This window comes from Neofelis nebulosa, chromosome 7 (assembly GCF_028018385.1).
Source record: "Neofelis nebulosa isolate mNeoNeb1 chromosome 7, mNeoNeb1.pri, whole genome shotgun sequence".
NCBI classification, from domain to species: Eukaryota; Metazoa; Chordata; class Mammalia; order Carnivora; family Felidae; genus Neofelis; species Neofelis nebulosa.
This window is the reverse complement of record NC_080788.1, coordinates 111,655,152-111,675,089: the sequence shown is the minus strand read 5'-3', so window position 1 is coordinate 111,675,089 and position 19,938 is coordinate 111,655,152. Positions and strand designations below refer to the sequence as shown.

Below are 19,938 nucleotides of genomic sequence, written 5' to 3'. Positions count from 1 at the left end.
CTACTTCTCCTAAACTTGCAGGAATGGTCTTGTATATGGTCATCTTCTGTGTAGACTGTATGTGGCTGGTGCCTTTGGCTGGCTGGCTGGAACTGTGTCTTCATGGGCTCGGGTCCCAGTGCACTCCATCCTGTGGCTACCCTGGTGGGATGGCTGGAGCGGAAGTGAGTGTGGGCCTGGGTGGTCCCAGGACTCTGTGTAGAAGGTGCCCCAGCAGGACAGCTGAAGCTGAAGTGAGCTCAAGCCAGTGGGTCCTAGGGTCCTTCACACAGAGTGCCCTGGCAGGGCAGCTGGAGCCACAGGAGGGCATGGCCCAAGGGTCCAGGGGCACCTCATGTAGGAAGTGTCCCAGTGGGATGTCTGGAACTGAGGTGAGGCATGTGCTGCACAGGATCAGCCTGGGAGGATACCTGAAGCAGAAGTAGGTGAAAGCTAGGGTGTCATGAGGTGTTCAGTGAAGAGTGTGCCCTATTGGGGTGATTAAAATGGAGGCCAGCATGGGCCAGGTTGTCCCAGGATATTCTGTACAGAGGGCTCCCTGGTGGGGTGGCTGGAGCTGAGGTGAGGGGTGGGCTTGGGGTCTCAGGGTGCTCTATGCAGGAGGTGTTTTGGCAGGGCAGCTGGAGCTAAAGTGAACACGGGCTGAGGGTTCCCAGGGTGCTCCATGCACGGGACATCTTAGCAAGGCAGCTGGAGCCAAAGTAGGCATTAGCTAAGAGGTCCCAGAGTGCTCTGTGTCAGGGGTCCCCTAGCAAGCTATCTGGAGCTGAAGTGGTATGGGCCTGGAATTTTCCAAGGAGGTGCTTTGTGCCTGTGTCACCTTGGCATGATGGTTGGAGCCATAGTGAGTGCTGGACCAGGGGTGTCCCAGTGTGTGTCATGCTGGGGCCATCTTTGTGTGACAGCTGGGGTTGGCGGGCTAGGGGCCTGGGGCTCACTGAGGTGGTAGGCTGGCTATGGTGCCTGGACCTTGTTCCTGTCCACATTATCAAGTTGGATGGGGAACATAACTGTGGTGCTCACCAGCCCTTTCAACCTGGAGAGTTCTAACAGGTCCCCCTGCTGTCTGTTAGAGTTCTAGGACTGGCTCTTTTATATTTGGTTCCTCTTTTTTTTTTTTTTTTTTAATTTTTTTTTTCAACGTTTTTTATTTATTTTTGGGACAGAGAGAGACAGAGCATGAACGGGGGAGGGGCAGAGAGAGAGGGAGACACAGAATCGGAAACAGGCTCCAGGCTCCGAGCTGTCAGCACAGAGCCCGACGCGGGGCTCGAACTCACGGACCGCGAGATCGTGACCTGGCTGAAGTCGGCCGCTTAACCGACTGCGCCACCCAGGCGCCCCTGGTTCCTCTTTTAAACTGTGGCTTTTCTGTGCCCCACGGTGTCTGAGGCTGGTGTGGGCCAGGGGCATGGGGCTTGTTGACATGACAGGATGGCCATGGAGCCTGGACCCTGTCCTATCTGCACCATCCAGGTAGAAGGGGAAGGTAAACCATGGTGTTCCCCAGTCCCTCTGACCCAGCAAAAGCTTTACCTGTTCCCTCACTGCCTAGCGAGATTCTAGACCTAGCTACTTTACACCCTAGCTGCTCTTTTAAACCGTGGCTTCTCCTCCATGCCCCAGGGTGTCTGGGGCTGGTATGGGCCCAGGACCCAGTGGGCCCAGGCTCGCTGGGGTGGCAGGCCAACCAGGAGTTTGGAACCCTGCTCCCATCCACATCCCCACCGTGGTGGAGGGGGAGCACAGACTATGCTACCCAGAGAGAGTTCCAACAGCTCTCTCACCACTGGGCAAGGTTCCAGGGCCAGTTCCTCCATATTCCAGTTGCTTTTCCAACCTTCAGCTTTCCCTCCAAGCCCCAGGGCATCTGGACCTGGTGTGGGCCAGTGACCCGGAGCTTGCAGGGGTATCGGCTACTCTGTCTGTCCTGCCTCTCCATGTGGTCACCCCATCCTCTGTTGTACAGAAGCTGCTCAGTCAGCCCTCAGCTCCCCCTAGGGCAGAATTGCTGTACAGATCGATGTAGACCTGGTGCCTCCATGGAGGAGGTGAGCCCAGGGTCTTCCCATGTCACCATCTTGGACTGGAACCTCCTCTAGTGTTTCCTATAAAGCATTTCTTCTGACAATCTTTCTGTTTTTTCTTCTTCTTCTGAAACTATATTATTTCATTTTCATTTTTTGAAGGTCATTTTTTGTTTTGGTTTGTGTTACTGAGTACAAAATTTGGGGTTGTCAGTATTTTTTTCTTTCAGCACTCTAAGATGTCATCTGGTTATCTTCTGACATCTATAGTTTCTGTTGAAAAGTTATTTATCAGTCTTATTGCTGTGCCTTTGGAGGTGATAAGGTGTGCTTTTTATTGGTAGCAATTTGACTATGATGTGTCTTAGTGTGGCTTTCTTTGTATCTGTCCTGCTGAGGATATAAAGAACTTATTGAATCTATCAATTATGTCTTTCATCAGGTATGGAGTCTTGGGAATTATTTTTTCAAATATTGTTTTTTTCCCATTCTGTCTCTACTCTCACTCTAGGCCTACAGTTTTAGGTGTGTTAGACCTTTTGAGTGTCTCCTGCATGTCTCTAATATAATCTTTTAAAAAATTTTTTTTAATATGTTTATTTTTGGGAGAGAGAGACAAACAGATCATGAACAGGGAGGGGCAGAGAGAGAGAGAGAGAGAGACAGACTCTGAAGCAGGCTCCAGGCTCCAAGCTGTCAGCACAGAGCCCAACGTGGGGCTCAAACCTGCAAACCATGAGATCATGGCCTGAGCCAAAGTCAGACGCTTAACTGACTGAGCCACCCAGGCGCCCCTCTAATATAATCTTTTCGATTAAAAATTTCTGTTTGGATAATACAGGTAATTTCTTTTAACCTGACTCAAATTCACTAATTCTGTAAGCTGCAATTCTTAGACAGGAGAGGATCAAAAATACACAAACAGCAACAAACAAAAATATGGAAGATTGGCTGAAACTTTGACCTAGCTATGGGTACAGGGTAGAAAATATTAACAATACCTAGCAATTGATAGGTAATCAAAACAAGAAACACACACACACACACACACACACACACACACACACACCCCGAATAATTAGCTATTTGTATATTTGATAATAAAACAAGTTTTTACATATGTTCTTCTCTATTGCTGCATCATTATTCGAATTCCCTTTCCTCTCATTAAATCCCAGTGGAAGAGCCATCAGATATTATTAAAACAGGAGTCCTCGTACCTCTGTGGAACCTCCTGGTCATCACAATGTTACTAATAGTGGCAGGCAGATATTCATGTTCAAATTTCCCTGTGAAAAGGACGGTTTAAAAATTAACCTTCCCCAGGGGAACTACTAGAGGACCTAGCACTGGATTGTTTTCATCTCTATTTCTCTGCCATTGCTAGTTTCTCCCTAGAAATAGTTGGGTAACCACACAGCTCTTTGCAAAAGTACATTTCTAACTTGATACATATATTTAATATATTTTAAGTGGGGATTGCTTCTTTAATGATTATTATTTTTTAGAACTTTATTTTGAGAGAGAGCAGGGGAGGGACAGAGAGAGGGAGAGAAAGAGAGAATCCCAAGCAGGCTCTGCACTGTCAGCGCAGAGCCCCACGTGGGGCTTGAAATCACAAACCGCAAGATCATGACCTGAGCTGAAATCAAGAGTTGGACGCTCAACCGACTGAACCACCCAGGTGCTCTCTTTCATTATTTTTTTTTAATGTTTATTTATTTTTGAGATGGGGGCTGGCTGAGAGAGAGAGAGGGAAACACAGAATCTGAAGCAGGCTCCAGGCTCTGAGCTGTGAGCACAGTGCCCGACAAGGGGCTCGAACCTACAAGCCATGAGATCATGACCTGAGCCAAAGTCAGATGCTTAACCGACTGAGCCACCCAGGCACCCCACCTTTAATTATTTTTAATTGAAGTTTGAAAATTGAGTTGGTTTCATGATATTGTTACCCACCAATATTTTACACAGAGTCCATCTGTCTGAAAGAGAAAAAGCAGAGCGGAAAGCAGGCCTTTTGGAGAAAAAGTTAGCAGGTGCTAATGGATTCACCCATCATATGAATATGAAAGGACAAGAAGATTCCTTGGATAGTTTCATGATGAAGGTGAGAATAAATATTGATTTTTCAAGAAACAGGATTTTCAAGACCTCGTGTTACTCTGAGAGATAATTGGCAAATGTTTAGTAGGTTGTTGGTCTGCTTCTGATCCTGGCGGGGATGGGGAATGGGGGGCGTCGGGGTGTGTGGGGGGGAATCAAAGGAAGCTGTGCAGTATGGTTGACCGAAAGCCTTTCTGAGGTACAGAGAGTAATCACAAGGTGGATCTAAGACCTCTGTGATAGACCCGTAAAAGGGATTGGAGCTGAGCGAGACCTGGGAGGAGCGGTGGTGATAAGAGAATGAAATGTCGGTGTTTTACATTTCTGGTGTGAGTTACCTCCTGCTGCTGCCAGCAGCTGGATTTTGGGCTCTGAATGTGTGTTGAAGGGCGGTGTAGGCAAAAGTCATTGAAACCGAGGCACAGAAATCACAAAGCTAAACTGGCAGATCATCTACATTCGACCTTGAAATCTAGAATTATGGCATGAGTTGGGTTTAGAAGGAAGAGATGAGCCTGGTCACTAGTAGAAAGCAATTCACCGGATGAGTAGAGGTTTTATAGAAGAATGTCAGAGGATGGGAGCCAGGGAAGAAGTACAGCATTTGTTTATTTATTTATTTATTTATTTATTTATTTATTTATTTTTAGCCCTGACTATTTATAATGGAAGCAGGATGATTACAGGAGTACAAGGGAAAGGTTGGGGGAAAGAGGTGTGACTTCTTTCATTTATACATCTATACATCTACATAGTCAAAGTTGTTGTTACTAAGTGATGTTATAGAACCATGATGAAGTCTTTGTAGAAATATCTGTTGCCCTCCCAACTTTTCATTAAGTGTCTTAGCATTCATTGACGGTCCTTGCCTGAATCAGTTATTTCATTAGATAGAAAATGCTGATTTTTAAATTTCTATCATTCCTTCTACATTTATTAGCTCAGAATTTTCTCTTTTTTTTGTTTTACATTTTTAATGTTTATTGTTTATTTTTGAGAGAGAGAGAGGCAGAGCACGAGTGGGGGAGGGACAGAGAAAGAGGGAGACACAGAATCTGAAGCAGCTCCAGGCTCTGAGCTGTCAGCACAGAGCCCACTGCAGGGCTCAAACCCACAAACTGTGAGATCATGACCTGAGCTGAAACCAAGAGTCAGATGCTTAACCAACTGAGCCACCCAGGTACCCCCAGAATTTTCTATTAAGAGTTTAACTTCATAACTGAGGCTATTTGGTTAGCTGCTTCTCTAAGCTAAATTTCCTGTGTTCTCAAAACAATTTCTTCGTACAGTCATTTTAATACCTCTTGATATTCCAGTTTGCTCTTTTGAGCATGCCCTCGTCTGTCTTATGACTCTATAACTCTTGATTTCTTTGGAAGACCTTTCTCCTGAAGTCTTGTATTATGACTATATTTCTATTTCAAGAAAACAAAAGGAAGTCAATGTCTCCATATTAAATTCCAAATGGGAAGTTTCACGTGTGTTGGCACGTTTAGGATATAGGGGAAGCTATCCTGACCAAGAACTTGGAGAGAGACAACATTTTTCACTCTGAAGGACCAAAAGATGGGAAGAAAATTTGGGATAAATGTCAGCAAGATTCAATCCAGAAGGAAAAACAAAAATATGAGTTGGACAGACCTTTGTATCCTTCCGGCTGGGAAACAAAAACTGCGCGATGTTACTGTCAGAAATTCCTCAGTCGGTTGGCTACTCTTCTGAGCACCAGTGTTGTCCCCACACTAGCCACGGAGGAAGCTGCGAAAGAGAGGGTTCAGGAAGTTGGTGCAAAGGAGCAATCTTGGAAGTCTGTTAAGTGTATTGACAGACAAGCCACCCTTTCAGATTTGTTTCTTTTAACGTGGATTTTTTTATATTAGCCGATTTAGTAAATTCTGTGGCTCTGAATTTTAATTTTGATTTCATTTTTATTACTACAATATAAAAGGGAAGAGGATGTCCATTATTACAGCAGAGGTAGTATAGTGTATTTGTGAAAAGTAGAGGGCCCCAGTATGAATCCCAGCTCAGCCATTGCCAGCTGTGTGCTCTTGGGCCGGTTCCTTATCCTCTCTGTACCTCGGTTTCATTTGTAAAATTTGGTGGAGGGGGGTGGAGTGGGGGCTGGGAGGACACAGTTCCTGTCTCACATAGTGGTAAGGATTAAATGGATTAATACACGATAAATGCTTACTACAGTCCAGTGGAAGGTCAACGAATGCTAGCTTAAAGATAGTGGTATGGTGGGGTGCCTGGGTGGCTCAGTCGGTCAAACGTCTGATTTCCTCTCAGGTCATGATCTCGCGGTTCGTGGGTTCAAGCCCTGTGTCAGGCTCTGTGCTGACAGCTCGGAGCCTGGAGCCTGCTTCGGATTTTGTGTCTCCCTCTTTCCTCTGCCCCTCACCTGCTCTCTCTCTCTCAAAAATAAATAAAAATTAAAAAAAAAAATAGTGGTATGGTGAAGATATATATGTGTCCATCATGACTAAACACTGGTCAGTTCAGTCAATGGGGTAAAATACATTGTCAAGTCAGTCATTTGTTTGAATATACTGGCCGAGTCTATCAAAAGATTGAACTGGCAAGTTTAAGTGGCTATATATCTCCTTGTCACGTCCACATGATTTTAGTAAAATTTCATGCTTCTTCGCCCTAAAATTCAAACAAAGTTAGAACCTGCTTAAATTCAGTGTGTCGATAAAATCTGCTCAGTCTGTTGGAGAGTTCCATTTTTTTCTTTTACTTTTTGCTTAAAATTCATTACACAATTTTATTTCTCAATGCTAACTAAAATGTCTGATTTTGTATATCACACCTTTCAATTTCTTTTTCTAAAACCAGCTTCTACATGTCAAATCTTAGAAGTCTTCCCCATTCGCCTATTTAGTAATGTAATGTCAGCACAATGTCAGTGTCAGTAGACCTCACACATAGTTTTGAATTGAAATAGAGGTCACAGACCGTCGGGAGCTTTGTCTATCCTTTTCTCCCTACAGAGGACAGCAGGTCTGCAGCAGGAAATCCAGATGCTCACCAAACGGCTGGAGCAGCTACGTGGCCACTCTGAAGAAGCCGCTGGAGAATTCTACCAAATGGAAGAAAGGCAGAGGGAACAAAAAAGACCCTTGAAACGTCTGGAGGGAAACACTGCTATTAATGACTTTTTTCAAGAGAGATTAGAATTGAACAGGAAAAAAGTAAGAATTTCCTATATATAAAGCATTTCTTTGACAATGAAAATGATCGTATTTTATGGTATCATCTAACGTTTAAAGCTGTTGATACTTAATATTAGAAAAGGGAAGAAAATCTGCTACAAACCTTTAAATCTTCTGTTTTTATCAAAAATCCTCTCCTTGGAAAGCCTGGGCAGCTTAATCGATTGGGCATCTGACTTCAGTTCAGGTCATGGTCTTGTGGTTCATGGGTTCCAGCCTCATGTCAGACTCTGTGCTGACAGCTCAGAGCCTGCTTCAGATTCTGTGCCTCCCTCTCTCTCTCTGGCCCTCTCTTGCTTGCGCCCTCTCTCTCTCTCTCTCAAAAATAAATAAACATTAAAAAAAAATCCTCTCCTCTTTCCATATCTCTCATTTCTCTAAAATGCACACATTTGGTATTTTTTATGAGGGCATTTGTTAATGTATTTCTTAATGTGCTTTAAAAAGCCGATTCGAAGGAAAGAAGCCCAAAGGAATGACTGTACAAGTGGAGCATCAGGCACTGTGTTCCCCAGAATGTCAGGACACGAACTGTCAGTGTCCCGACACAAACTGTGAGATCATGATCTGAGCCAAACTCAGGAGTCAGATGTTCAACTGACTGAGCCACCCAGGCACCCGTAAAATGCTATATTAAATTTTAAGAATATTCAATTAACACATGCTCTCTATAACTCTTGAAACCAAGTGAAAAGTTTTTAAGAAAACAATAATAATTTCCCCCAACCTTCTTTCTGCCTATTTTACCCCAGTAAACAGTAGTATATATATCTTCTACAACTATTGCCATGGTTATGGAAATAGTCAAGTACATGTATGTAGGTACTTTTTATAAAACTGGGACTGTGTGGGGGCACCTGGGTGGCTCAGTATGTTAAGCATCTGATTCTTGGTTTCGACTCAGGTCACCATCTCAAGCCCTGCGTCGGGCTCTGTGCTGACAATGCGTGGGATTCTCTCTCTCCCTCTCTCTGTCCTTCCCCTGCTTGCACCCTCTCTCTCTTTCAAAATAAATAAACTGGAAAAAAAAAACCTGGGACTAGGCTAGTTAAATACTCTTTTTACATAGTAAAAAGTAAGTACCTCATGGTTTTTCCTTAGGTTAAAAGAATGGATTTAACTCATTCCTTTAATAGCTGCATAGTATTCCACAGAGTATATATAACTTATTTATTTGATTAGTTCCCTACTGATGGACTACTAAATTATTTCCACCTTTTATGCCACTACAAATAATGTAGCAATAAATATATTTATACATATGTCTTTCCACATTGGTGCTTTCTCGCCCTAGGCGATTGAGTTCTAGATATGAAATTATAGGATCACAGTGTATGAGTATTTTAAATTTTAATAGCCACTGCCAAAATACTACCTTCCAAAAAGCAAGAGTTTCACTTTCCAAATAGAAATGCCTGAGTGCCTGCTTCTTCTTCACAGCCTAGCCAGCATTGGATGATGTCATTCTTTGAGAGAGAGAGAGTTGGGTTAAAATAGTATAGTTATAACATTTACCTGATTACTAGTAAGGCTGAGCACCTTGTTTTTTGTTTGTTTGTTTGTTGGCTTCTTGTATTCCTTTGCTTCCCTACTCCTCACAATTTGGACCTCATATGCAGAAGGTTCAGTTAATCAAACTCTATGGTTCATAACACACTATCTTGGGTCATGGAAGAGCTTTCTCTTATTTATTTACTCCTTTTAAGTCTATTTTCCCATTCCCTCTTCCAAAAGAGAGCAATCTAATGTGTTTAATGTGTATCTTTTTGTCTATACAATGTGGGGGTTAGGGGTGCTGACACCTTCCCCATGTAGTTGAAAGGTCCCATGTATAATTTTTGACTACCTCAGAACTTAACTACTAATAGCCTACTGTTGACCAGAAGCTTTGCTGATTACATAAAGAGTCAATTAACACATATTTTGTATGCCATATTTATGTATATGGTATTCTTATGATAAAGTAAGCTAGAGAAAAGAAAATGTTAAAAAAAAGTCATAAGAGACAATGCATTGTACCATGAGAGAGTACTGTACCATGCTGATAAAAAATTTGCATGTAAGTAGACTCACACAGTTCAAACCCATGTTGTTCAAGGGTCATTTGTATATGTTCTTTTAAATATACTTTTATTTTATTACTTATTTAATTTATTTATTTACTTATTTACTTATTTTAACTTTATTTTTTAAAATTTATATCCAAATTAGTTAGTATATAGTGCAACAATGATTTCAGGAGTAGATTCCTTAGTGCCCCTTACCCATTTAGCCCATTCCCCCTCCCATACCCCTTCCAGTAACCCTCTGTTTGTTCTCCATATTTATGAGTCTCGTATGCTTTGTCCCACCTCCCTGTTTTTATACTATTTTTGTTTCCCATCCCTTATGTTCATCTGTTTTGTCTCTTAAAGTCCTCATATAAGTGAAGTCGTATAATATTTGTCTTTCTCTGACTGACTAATTTCACTTAGCATAATACCCTCCAGTTCCATCCACGTAGTTGCAAATGGCAAGATTTCATTCTTTTTGATTGCTGAGTAATACTCATATATATATATATATATATATATATATATATATATATATAGCACACCTGTATACTCCAATACTCCAGTATATATATATATACCCCAATATATATACCCCAATATATATATAGTACACCTGTATCCCTTGGATAAATACCTAGTAGTGCAATTGCTGGGTCGTAGGATAGTTGTCTTTTTAGTTTTTTAAGGAAACTTCATACCGTTTTCCAGAGTGGCTACACCAGCTTGCATTCCCATTAAATTATACTTTTATATGTGTATTTTAATTTGCATAAATAGTACTGTGGTAAAATCTCATTCTATTACTCAGCATTATATATATTTTTTAAATATTTATATTTAGAGAGAGAGAGAGAGAGAGAGAGAGAGAGAATCCCAAACAGGCTCTGTGCTTTCAATACAGAGGGTGACCCGGGGCTTGATCTCACAAACCATGAGATCATGACCCGAGCCGAAATCAAGAGTTGGATGCTTAAATGACTGAGCTACCCAGGTGCCCTCAGCTTTATATTTTTAAGATCCACATAGTATTGCTATTTTCTCATCTAGTTCATTGCTTGTGTCTACTGCATGGAATTCTACAGTGTGCACATGGGCCATGATTTGCCTGTCCACTCCTCAGTGATGAGCACCCCAGTTACCTCTGTCTTTCTGCCACCACAAATACTGCTACCAACATCCTTGTACAAGTCGCCTTAAGGACCTGTGAGAGAGTTTCTTAGGGGTGTTTGCTCAAGATTGGAATTGGTGGTTCATTGGATAGATGGACATTTAATTTGATTAAGTACTGCCAGTCGGCTTTCACAGAACAATAGTCCCACCAGAGATACAGGAGGGCTCTTGAATCTCCACATTTTTGTCATTTCTTGGCATTAACCAGCTTCCTAAATTTTCCTATTTTGGGGGGTATAAAGTGTTGTTAATTAAATTTGCATTTCTCTAAGTAGTGAGTTGGAGCATTTCTTTTATCTTTTTTAGTCTTTTGGCTTTTTAGTCTTGGCCTGGATGTTTCCTTCACCCATTTGCCTATTTGGGTGCCTGTCTCTTCTTGTTAATTTCCAAAACCGTGTGCATGCCTTCCTCACCCTGCTCAGGCTGTTACCCTCCATGGCAGGTCACCTCTCCACCTGGGCTCTCCTTTCACCCTGGTCAGGCTCTGAGTCCCTCCGCAGGGCAACCCACCTCTGTGTCCACTTCTGTCAGCCCGCTTGGGTCACAGCTTTTCTCTTCTCATTCTGGCGCCTACCTTGTCCTGCCCATCTACCAGCATGAGGACTGTATTGTCCAGAGAGGAAAAGAAAGGAAAGGAAGAATAAGAAGAGAAGGAATAAGAGCACCTGCTTTATGTTTAACCTTTCAAATATCCTAATAAATGTGCTTAGTTAAACTATAATTATTCTGTCAAGAGGCACTTTAGCTTTGTGCCACAAATATTGACATGGACTGTTTTCCTTATTTTTCATTTTAAACATAGTAATACACTTTTAGGTTTCCAGATGCATGGGATTTAAGATTTTTGTCTTTTATTACAACATGCTGGAAGTACCTGATCCTTGAGAATTTATTGAGACTTCTTACATGGCTTAATACTGGATTGATTTTGGTAACTGTTCCACGTGTGCTTGTAAAGAATGTGTTCTCTGTTTGTTGGGCATAAAGTTCCATAGATAGTTAATGCTCATATAATTCATATGGTTCAAATTGTCAGTATCTTTGATTTTTTTCCCTTGATTCTAAAAAAGTATGCCAAATTCTCCAAGTATAATTCATTTTATTTATTTATTTATTTACTTACTTACTTATTTTGAGGGGCAGGGGCAGAGAGAGGGAGAGAATTCCAAGCAGGCTCTGCACTGTCAACATGGAGACTGACACAGGGCTCAAACCCATGAACCAGGAGATCATGACCTGAGCTGAAACCAAGAGTTGGATACTTAACTGACTGAGCCACCCAGGTGCCCCTTTACTAGGGTTTTTTGTTTTCTGGTCATGATTGCATATTATTGTTTTCTAGAAAATAATGTATTTCTTTTAGATTTTCAACTTTTTGCCACTGAATTATAAAATATTCTTTTAGAATTATTTTCATATAATCGCCTCTCGGCCTTTTGGCTAAGATCAAGTGTAGAATTATTTTCATATTTTCTGTATCTATGCATTCTGTATGTTTTTCCTTCCTAATATTATGTATTTTTTACTTTCTCTCTTTTCTCTTTAACCAGGCTTGCTTGGGGCATCTATTTTATTCTTCCAAAGAACAGTTGGGTTTTTTTTTTTTAATACAAACGTTATTATCTTTTGATTTATATATAGTGAAAATATATGGTATTTTTATTCAATTTTTATCCTCTCTTTTTTTCTGGTACTAATTTTATAAAGTATAGATTATGAGAAAGAATATAATTAAAATCACAGTAATCCTAGCACTGTAAGATAAACAGTGTTAAAATATAGGTATAATTCTAATATTTTTCCATAGAGGGGCACCTGAGTGGTTCAGTTGGTTAAGCATCTGGTTCCTGATTTCGGCTCAGGTCATGATCTTGCAATTCATGAGATCGAGCCCCGGGTCTGGTTCTGAGCTGACAGCATGGAGCCTACCTGGGATTCTCTCTCTCTCCCTTGCTCGCTGCCCCTTCCCCACTCATGCTCTGTCTGTCTCTCTCAAAATAAACAAATAAATACTTAAAAAGAATATTTTTCTATACCTATGTTAACATAATTGGTAGGCAGAGTTTTTCTTAATCCTCCTTCCTTCATTTAGTTGTAGCATTAATATTTTCTTTTAGTAAATATTTTTGAAGCTTGACTTCTAGGGAATGTATAATCAATAATATGTAATTTTTTGGCATTTGCACTGTTACTGCTTTTTTGTGTTATAAATAATGTAAAGAATATATTTGCGTATGAATCTTTACTAAATATTTCCTTATAATACATTCCTTGAAAAGCTGATCTCCTCTGTTACCATCCGATGTTTATGAAATTGTCTACTTACCTGTGCCCTTGTTAGCACTGAGCCACCCCTTATATTGTCATACTTTATTTTCCAGATTATTTTAATAATGCATATTTATGGTGAAAAAAAATTTACTTATATAAGTATTACTGTCTGCAGTTTATTAGACTAGAGTAGATGTGGTATGCTAGTGTGGAACACCACCTTAAAGCACAACTTCTTTATTTCAACACTGTTGATTTCTGCAAAGGAAAACTCTGGGATTAAGAATTCATGGATAGCGGAACATGGCAAGATATCCAAACAGCTAGAGAAAGACAATGAGCAACAAACACTATTGAATATTCAGCAGAATTTGCAGAATGCTACGACTCAAAGATTAGAGGAGAAAATTCAGAAACTTCAGAAACAGCTGAGTGATTTGAAATTGTCAAATAAAAGTATGAAAACTCAACTGACAAGAGTAAATGTCCTTAAGGTAAGTAAAGGAAGTGAGCTTTCAAAGATTCACTTAAGCTTTGGTCTTGTTACTATTTTAGCTGCATGTTTCTCATTGAATTAAAAAGCATTCTTATATACACACATGAGAATATATATTGGATAATAAAATTAGATGCATGCAAATCTACCATTTATCTGAAGAACGAGAGCATTATCGGGGAGCCTGGGTGGCTCAGTCGGTTGAGCATCCAACTTCGGCTCAGGTCATGATCTCGCAGTTCGTGAGTTCGAGCCCTGCATCAGGCTCTGTGCTGACAGCTCAGAGCCTGGAGCCTGTTTCAGATTTTGTGTCTCCCTCTCTCTCTGCCCACCCCTGCTGGTGCTCTCTCTCTGTCTTTCAAAAATGAATAAACATTTAAAAAAATTTAAAGAACAAGACCATTATCAACTCCACTGAAGCCATCATGTATTCTCTTCCCTACTTCTCAAAGGTAACTGGTATTCTAAATGTTGGGATTCTAGAACCCTTGCTTTTTTTTTTTTTTAATTTTTTAAAAAAAGTTTTTTTTAACATTTATTTATTTTTGAGAAAGGGAGAGACACAGCATGAACAGGGGAGGGTCAGAGAGAGGGAGACACAGAATCTGAAACAGGCTCCAGGCTCTGAGCTGTCAGCACAGAGCCTGACGCGGGGCTCGAACTCACGGACCGAGAGATCATGTCCTGAGCCGAAGTCGACCGCTTAACTGACTGAGCCACCCAGGCGCCCCAGAACCCTTGCTTTTTAAGTTTTATTTTGGTCTTTCTTATTGGGGTAATAGTTAAAAGTTTTACTCATTTTGGGGACTCCTCTTTGGATCTTCTCCATACCAAGCTTCGCTGTACTATTTCAAGCATACATTTGATTCCTTAAACCAAAGGTGCACTAAATACTTATGGATCAATGTGTTTTTTTTCCCATTCTATCACAATATTTATCTTACTGCAAAGCCAGTTATTGTCTGTATTTCTGAATTTGGCTAGCAGAGGCTGTAAGACTTTTGAAGGCATGGAATACTCGTTAAACGTCTTTAAATCCCAAGTGTCTAATTGATACAGGTCCTCAGTGACTGTTGGTTATTGATGAGTTTGATGGTTAAGAAATGTTCTCTTAATTCATAAATTATGGAATTTTCTTTCTTTTCCGTATATCAGGTCAAAGAAAAAAAACAAGAAGAAGAAGAAGAAGGAAAAGAAGCATGGGTTATACCATGCATCTTGTCTATTATTTAGAAAAGATCTAATCACAGCCATCTCCCTTCCCCCAACCTTATACCCTCACAGGACAAAACAATTGAAAAGCTCAGGCAATCTTTAGCAAAAGCTGAACTAACGCAAGGGAAGACAGTTATGAAAACAGACAACTTGAAAACTACATCAGACTCTGCCAAGACAGAGGAAAGAGGAGACAAAGAGAAAGTCCATCAGATGTTAGACGCCATCAGTCCTGAGCACTACACAGCAAAGAGCACGCTTGATAAAGTATCAGGACAACAAGAGGTTTGTTTTATTACTTTATTAAGATTCTTTAAGTCGAAGTGATCAACACCCATCTCAACTTAGACTCTAAGCCAGATAAAAAGGACGTTGTTGGCTTATGGAATCAAAGGTGAGTTAAACAGCCAGACCTCTGAGAGGGCCCCAGGATCAGCGCCTGGAGCCTCATACAGCTCTTTTCACCATCTCTGCTTGGCTTCGCCATGTATGTAAGCTTACTTGATATTTAGAGATTCTGTGACAGGAGAGAGAATCCCAAGAAAGTGTCTTATAAGCCCAGCTTAGATCAAATGCCTATTCCTGGTAAATCCTCCGTGGCAAAGGAGGGGATATATGATTATCTTACGTTAGGTTTGCATACACATCCTCCGATTAACCGGTGACAAGGAGGAAAACGATGTGAGAGATTGGGAGTTCAGGGGAACCCACGTGTCTGGGGCTGAGTCACTTTTAGGAAAAGAGGGTCGTGCTTCTAAATTTGCTTAGATTTCCACTGCATTTACAGAGCACATGTTTTCGGAGAATTTTTTAAAGGCTAACTGGTAATTTTGGGCTATTGTGAGATTATATGCCACCTGTCCATTATTAATTCTTACAAAACATGTAACTTTAGAGATTACCTTAAGAAATTCTTAAAACACAAAATCATGATATTATTTGGCTTTTTCTCTTTTTAAACTTCTGCTTATGTATATTCTTGTTTTTATTCTTCTCGATGTTCCTTATTATATTTTCAGTCAGATCTCTTCTACTTTGGGTACTCTGTAGTTTACTCCTTATCTCTGAGATGACTTTGTCTTGTTCTTGCCTGACTTCAACCTGACCTCACATCTTATCCATGAGACATCTTGGATATCTTTTTTTGTCCATTTGTATTCTGAATACTGTATTTCTGATTCAAAACAAAGGTTCCCCCCCACCATGTCTGCAAATCCTTGTTTGATATTTAATCCATACCGGGTATTGTGTCAAACATGTTTCTTTTGCTTCATGGGAGTTCTTTGAAGGGGGTTGGGGGGCCGGAGCAGAGTTTCATCACCTGACTAGTTTGGAGGAGGCTATTTTCTTCTTAAGGAAATTTGGATGGGGGCATCTGGGTGGCTCAGTCGGTTAAGCGTCCGACTTGGGGTCAGGTCATGATCTCACGGATTCGTGGGTTTGAGCCCCGCATCGGGCTCTGTGCTGACAGCTTGGAGCCTGGAGCCTGCTTCAGATTCTGTGTTTCCCTCTCTCTCTGTCCCTACCCCACTGGCACTCTGTCTCTCAAAAATAAATAAGCGTTAAAAATTTTTCAATAAAAAAAGAAATTTGGATGGATATTATTTGCCATTTATCTATTCACTTTAAAATCCTTTTAATTGTCCTGCCCTCTCAATTTTAGGTGTTTCTACTTTACGTAGTTACAGGGCAGGGTTTACTTACTTAGTTACTTAACTCAATACTACCCTCTTGTGTTGGTACAGTAAGTGCAGTTTCTAAAGTTTACCACCTCAAGTCTTTTACGTTGAGGTGTGGGGGGGTTTATGTGATGTCTGATTCTGCAGTACACTCTTGTTTATAGAAATCACTCATTTCCCACTGTTTGCTTTTCTCTTTTCCTTTATCTCTAAACCTCCAAGGAACACCTTACCCTTCCAAGTATCTCTTTCTCCCCTCAGAAACCTTGTCCTTTACAATTGCCCATTTCGGCTAATGTGTTTCCAAGGCCCTCTCTTTTCCCTCTCACTTGCCAGGGTTCTGACCCACTAGGTCTTGGACTTCTCAGTATTTCCTCATTTATGCATTGTCCTATTTCTGGGCCGCCCCTGGAGGCCAGCTGCATCCTTCAGCCTGGGCTCATGATTTATGGGTGATTAGAGCTGCTTTCCTTATAAGGGAGGAGGGGTGGAGACAGATGGATTTCGGGGACTGCTATTATCATACAACAAGTCTGAAATCAAAAAAGGAATTACCTGGCACAAAAACAGACACATAGACCAATGGAATAGAATAGAAACCCCAGAACTAGACCCACAAAAGTAAGGCCAACTAATCTTTGACAAAGCAGGAAAGAACATCCAATGGAAAAAAGACAGTCTCTTTAACAAATGGTGCTGGGAGAACTGGACAGCAACATGCAGAAGATGGAAACTAGACCACTTTCTCACCCCATTCACAAAAATAAACTCAAAATGGATAAAGGACCTGAATGTGAGACAGGAAACCATCAAAACCTTAGAGGAGAAAGCAGGAAAAGACCTCTCTGACCTCAGCTGTAGCAATTTCTTACCTGACACATCCCCAAAGGCAAGGGAATTAAAAGCAAAAGTGAACTACTGGGACCTTATGAAGATAAAAAGCTTCTGAACAGCAAAGGAAACAACCAGCAAAACTAAAAGGCAACCAACGGAATGGGGAAAGATATTTGCAAATGACATATCGGACAAAGGGCTAGTATCCAAAATCTATAAAGAACTCACCAAACTCCACACCCGAAAAACAAATAACCCAGTGAAGAATTGGGCAGAAAACATGAATAGACACTTCTCTAAAGAAGACATCCGGATGGCCAACAGGCGCATGAAAAGATGCTCAACGTCGCTCCTCATCAGGGAAATACAAATCAAAACCACACTCAGATATCACCTCACGCCAGTCAGAGTGGCCAAAATGAACAAATCAGGAGACTATAGATGTTGGTGAGGATGTGGAGAAACGGGAACCCTCTTGCACTGTTGGTGGGAATGCAAATTGGTGCAGCCACTCTGGAAAGCAGTGTGGAGGTTCCTCAGAAAATTAAAAATAGACCTACCCTATGACCCAGCAATAGCACTGCTAGGAATTTACCCAAGGGATACAGGAGTACTTATGCATAGGGGCACTTGTACCCCAATGTTTATAGCAGCACTCTCAACAATAGCCAAATTATGGAAAGAGCCTAAATGTCCATCAATTGATGAATGGATAAAGAAATTGTGGTTTATATACACAATGGAGTACTACAGGGCAATGAGAAAGAACGAAATATGGCCCTTTGTAGCAACGTGGATGGAACTGGAGAATGTGATGCTAAGTGAAATAAGCCATACAGAGAAAGACAGATACCATATGGTTTCACTCTTATGTGGGTCCTGAGAAACTTAACAGAAACCCATGGAGGAGGGGAAGGAAAAAAAAAAAAAAAAAAAAAAAGAGGTTAGAGTGGGAGAGAGCCAAAGCATAAGAGACTCTTAAAAACTGAGAACAAACTGAGGGTTGTTGGGGGGTGGGAGGGAGGGGAGGGTGGGTGATGGGTATTGAGGAGGGCACCTTTGGGGATGAGCACTGGGTGTTGTACGGAAACCAATTTGACAATAAATTTCATATATTGAAAAAAAACCCCAAAACAAAAAAACAAAACAAAACAAAAAAAGGAATTACCTTAGAGATGAAAAGCAAATAAAAAAGCAGATAAAAAACCTAGGTTTAGTCTATAAAGTATAAAAATAAAATCTTAGGAGTGCTTGGGTGGCTCAGTCAGTAAAGCATCCAACTCTTGATCTCAGAGTCATGAGTTCAAGGCCCATGTTGGGCTCTGTGCTGGGGGTGAAAAAGACTTAAAAAGAAAAATCTTAAAATGAAAAGGACATTTTAAATAAACAGTTCTTGTAATAGAAGAGACCACTTTTCTTTCTTTCTTTTTTAAATGTTTTTATTTATTTTTGAGAGAGAGAGAGCAGAAGAGGAGCAGAGAGAGAGGGAGACAGAGGATCCAAAGTGGGCTCCGTGCTGAGAGTGGGAGAGCCCCATGTGGGGCTTGAACTCATAAACCATAAGATCATGACCTGTGCCAAAGTCGGACGCTTAACCCACTGAGCCACCCAGGCACTCCAAAAGAGACCATTTTTCTATCTTAAAAATACAATTTCAATGTAGAATGTTACATTTCATAGAGAAATGTTTAATAAGACTACATTTCTTAAAAAAATTTTTTTTCAACGTTTTAAATTTATTTTTGGGACAGAGAGAGACAGAGCATGAACGGGGGAGGGGCAGAGAGAAAGGGAGACACAGAATCCGAAACAGGCTCCAGGCTCCGAGCCATCAGCCTGGAGCCTGACGCGGGGCTCGAACTCACAGGCCGCGAGATCGTGACCTGGCTGAAGTCGGACGCTTAACCGACTGCGCCACCCAGGCGCCCCTAAGACTACATTTCTGATACTGATTTTATTGTACATAACATGTAGGTGACTGAAACTAATGGTATGACTTGATGTTTTTGGTGGTTTTTTGTAGCTTACTGATTTTCGAGAAACTATTATGAAGATGTTGGGATTTAACATGAGAACAGCAGACAAGGAAATCATCAATCACCTAAGGCTTATTATACAAGATTATAAAGCATCTGACAAACCAAAGGTTGCTTCTCACTCTGAGACTGGACAGGATAATGAATAAAAAAGTTCTGTCCTTTTCATTACTCCCGACAAGAACTCAGTAGATATGGGCATCTCCTGTAGCATCTTGAATGCAGCAGCTATGTTATGAATAAAATGCACTGGGAATTTTTCACTTGAAAAATTCTCACCTTTGATATTTGGCATTTAACTTTGTCATTGTCGTGTTCTACACATTTATTTATGGTCTAGTCTAGATTGTTACTTGCAATATACAATATCTAATTATATTTATTATTAATTGTATTTTAAGCAGGGTATTAATCAGGACTTGTGTTCTTAGTTGTAATATTTATATTTATAGTTAACAGCCTATTTATTTCTAGAGTGAACAATTTCCTGGGTATACCCGCTTACAAATCCAGGTACAGTTGTGTTCTATACTTTGAATCTGTCTTATCTATTTGATTAACAGAGTGTGAAAACCAGATACGAAACGTTGAGTGGCAAAAAAGTAATTAAGAATACTTACTTTTTAAAGGCTTTTTAAAAAGTTTATTTATTTTGAGAGAGAGAGAGAGAGATCAAGTAGGGGAGGGGCAGAGAGGGAGGGAGAGTGAGAATCCCAAGCAGGCTCTGCACTGCCACTGTGGAGCCCCATGCAGAGCTTGACCTCACAAACTGTGAAATCATGACCTGAGCCGAAATCAAATTCGAGTCAGACACATAACTGACTGAGCCACCCAG

General features: G+C 40.8%; 1 protein-coding gene across 6 annotated transcripts in view; it reads left to right on the top strand.

Moving 5' to 3' along the window:
* LOC131517343 (coiled-coil domain-containing protein 170-like) overlaps positions 1-19,402 on the top strand; it is a 51,799-nt gene extending 32,397 nt beyond the window's left edge. For all 6 annotated transcript variants that reach the window (XM_058739304.1, XM_058739301.1, XM_058739302.1 and 3 more), the window contains 5 exons: positions 3,999-4,134; positions 7,127-7,327; positions 13,110-13,337; positions 14,624-14,839; positions 19,091-19,402. In XM_058739304.1, coding sequence (XP_058595287.1) covers positions 3,999-4,134; positions 7,127-7,327; positions 13,110-13,337; positions 14,624-14,839; positions 19,091-19,252 — 943 coding nt within the window. In that variant the 3' untranslated portion in view covers positions 19,253-19,402. The remainder of the gene's footprint in view (positions 1-3,998; positions 4,135-7,126; positions 7,328-13,109; positions 13,338-14,623; positions 14,840-19,090) is intronic.
* Positions 19,403-19,938: the final 536 nt, after the last annotated feature.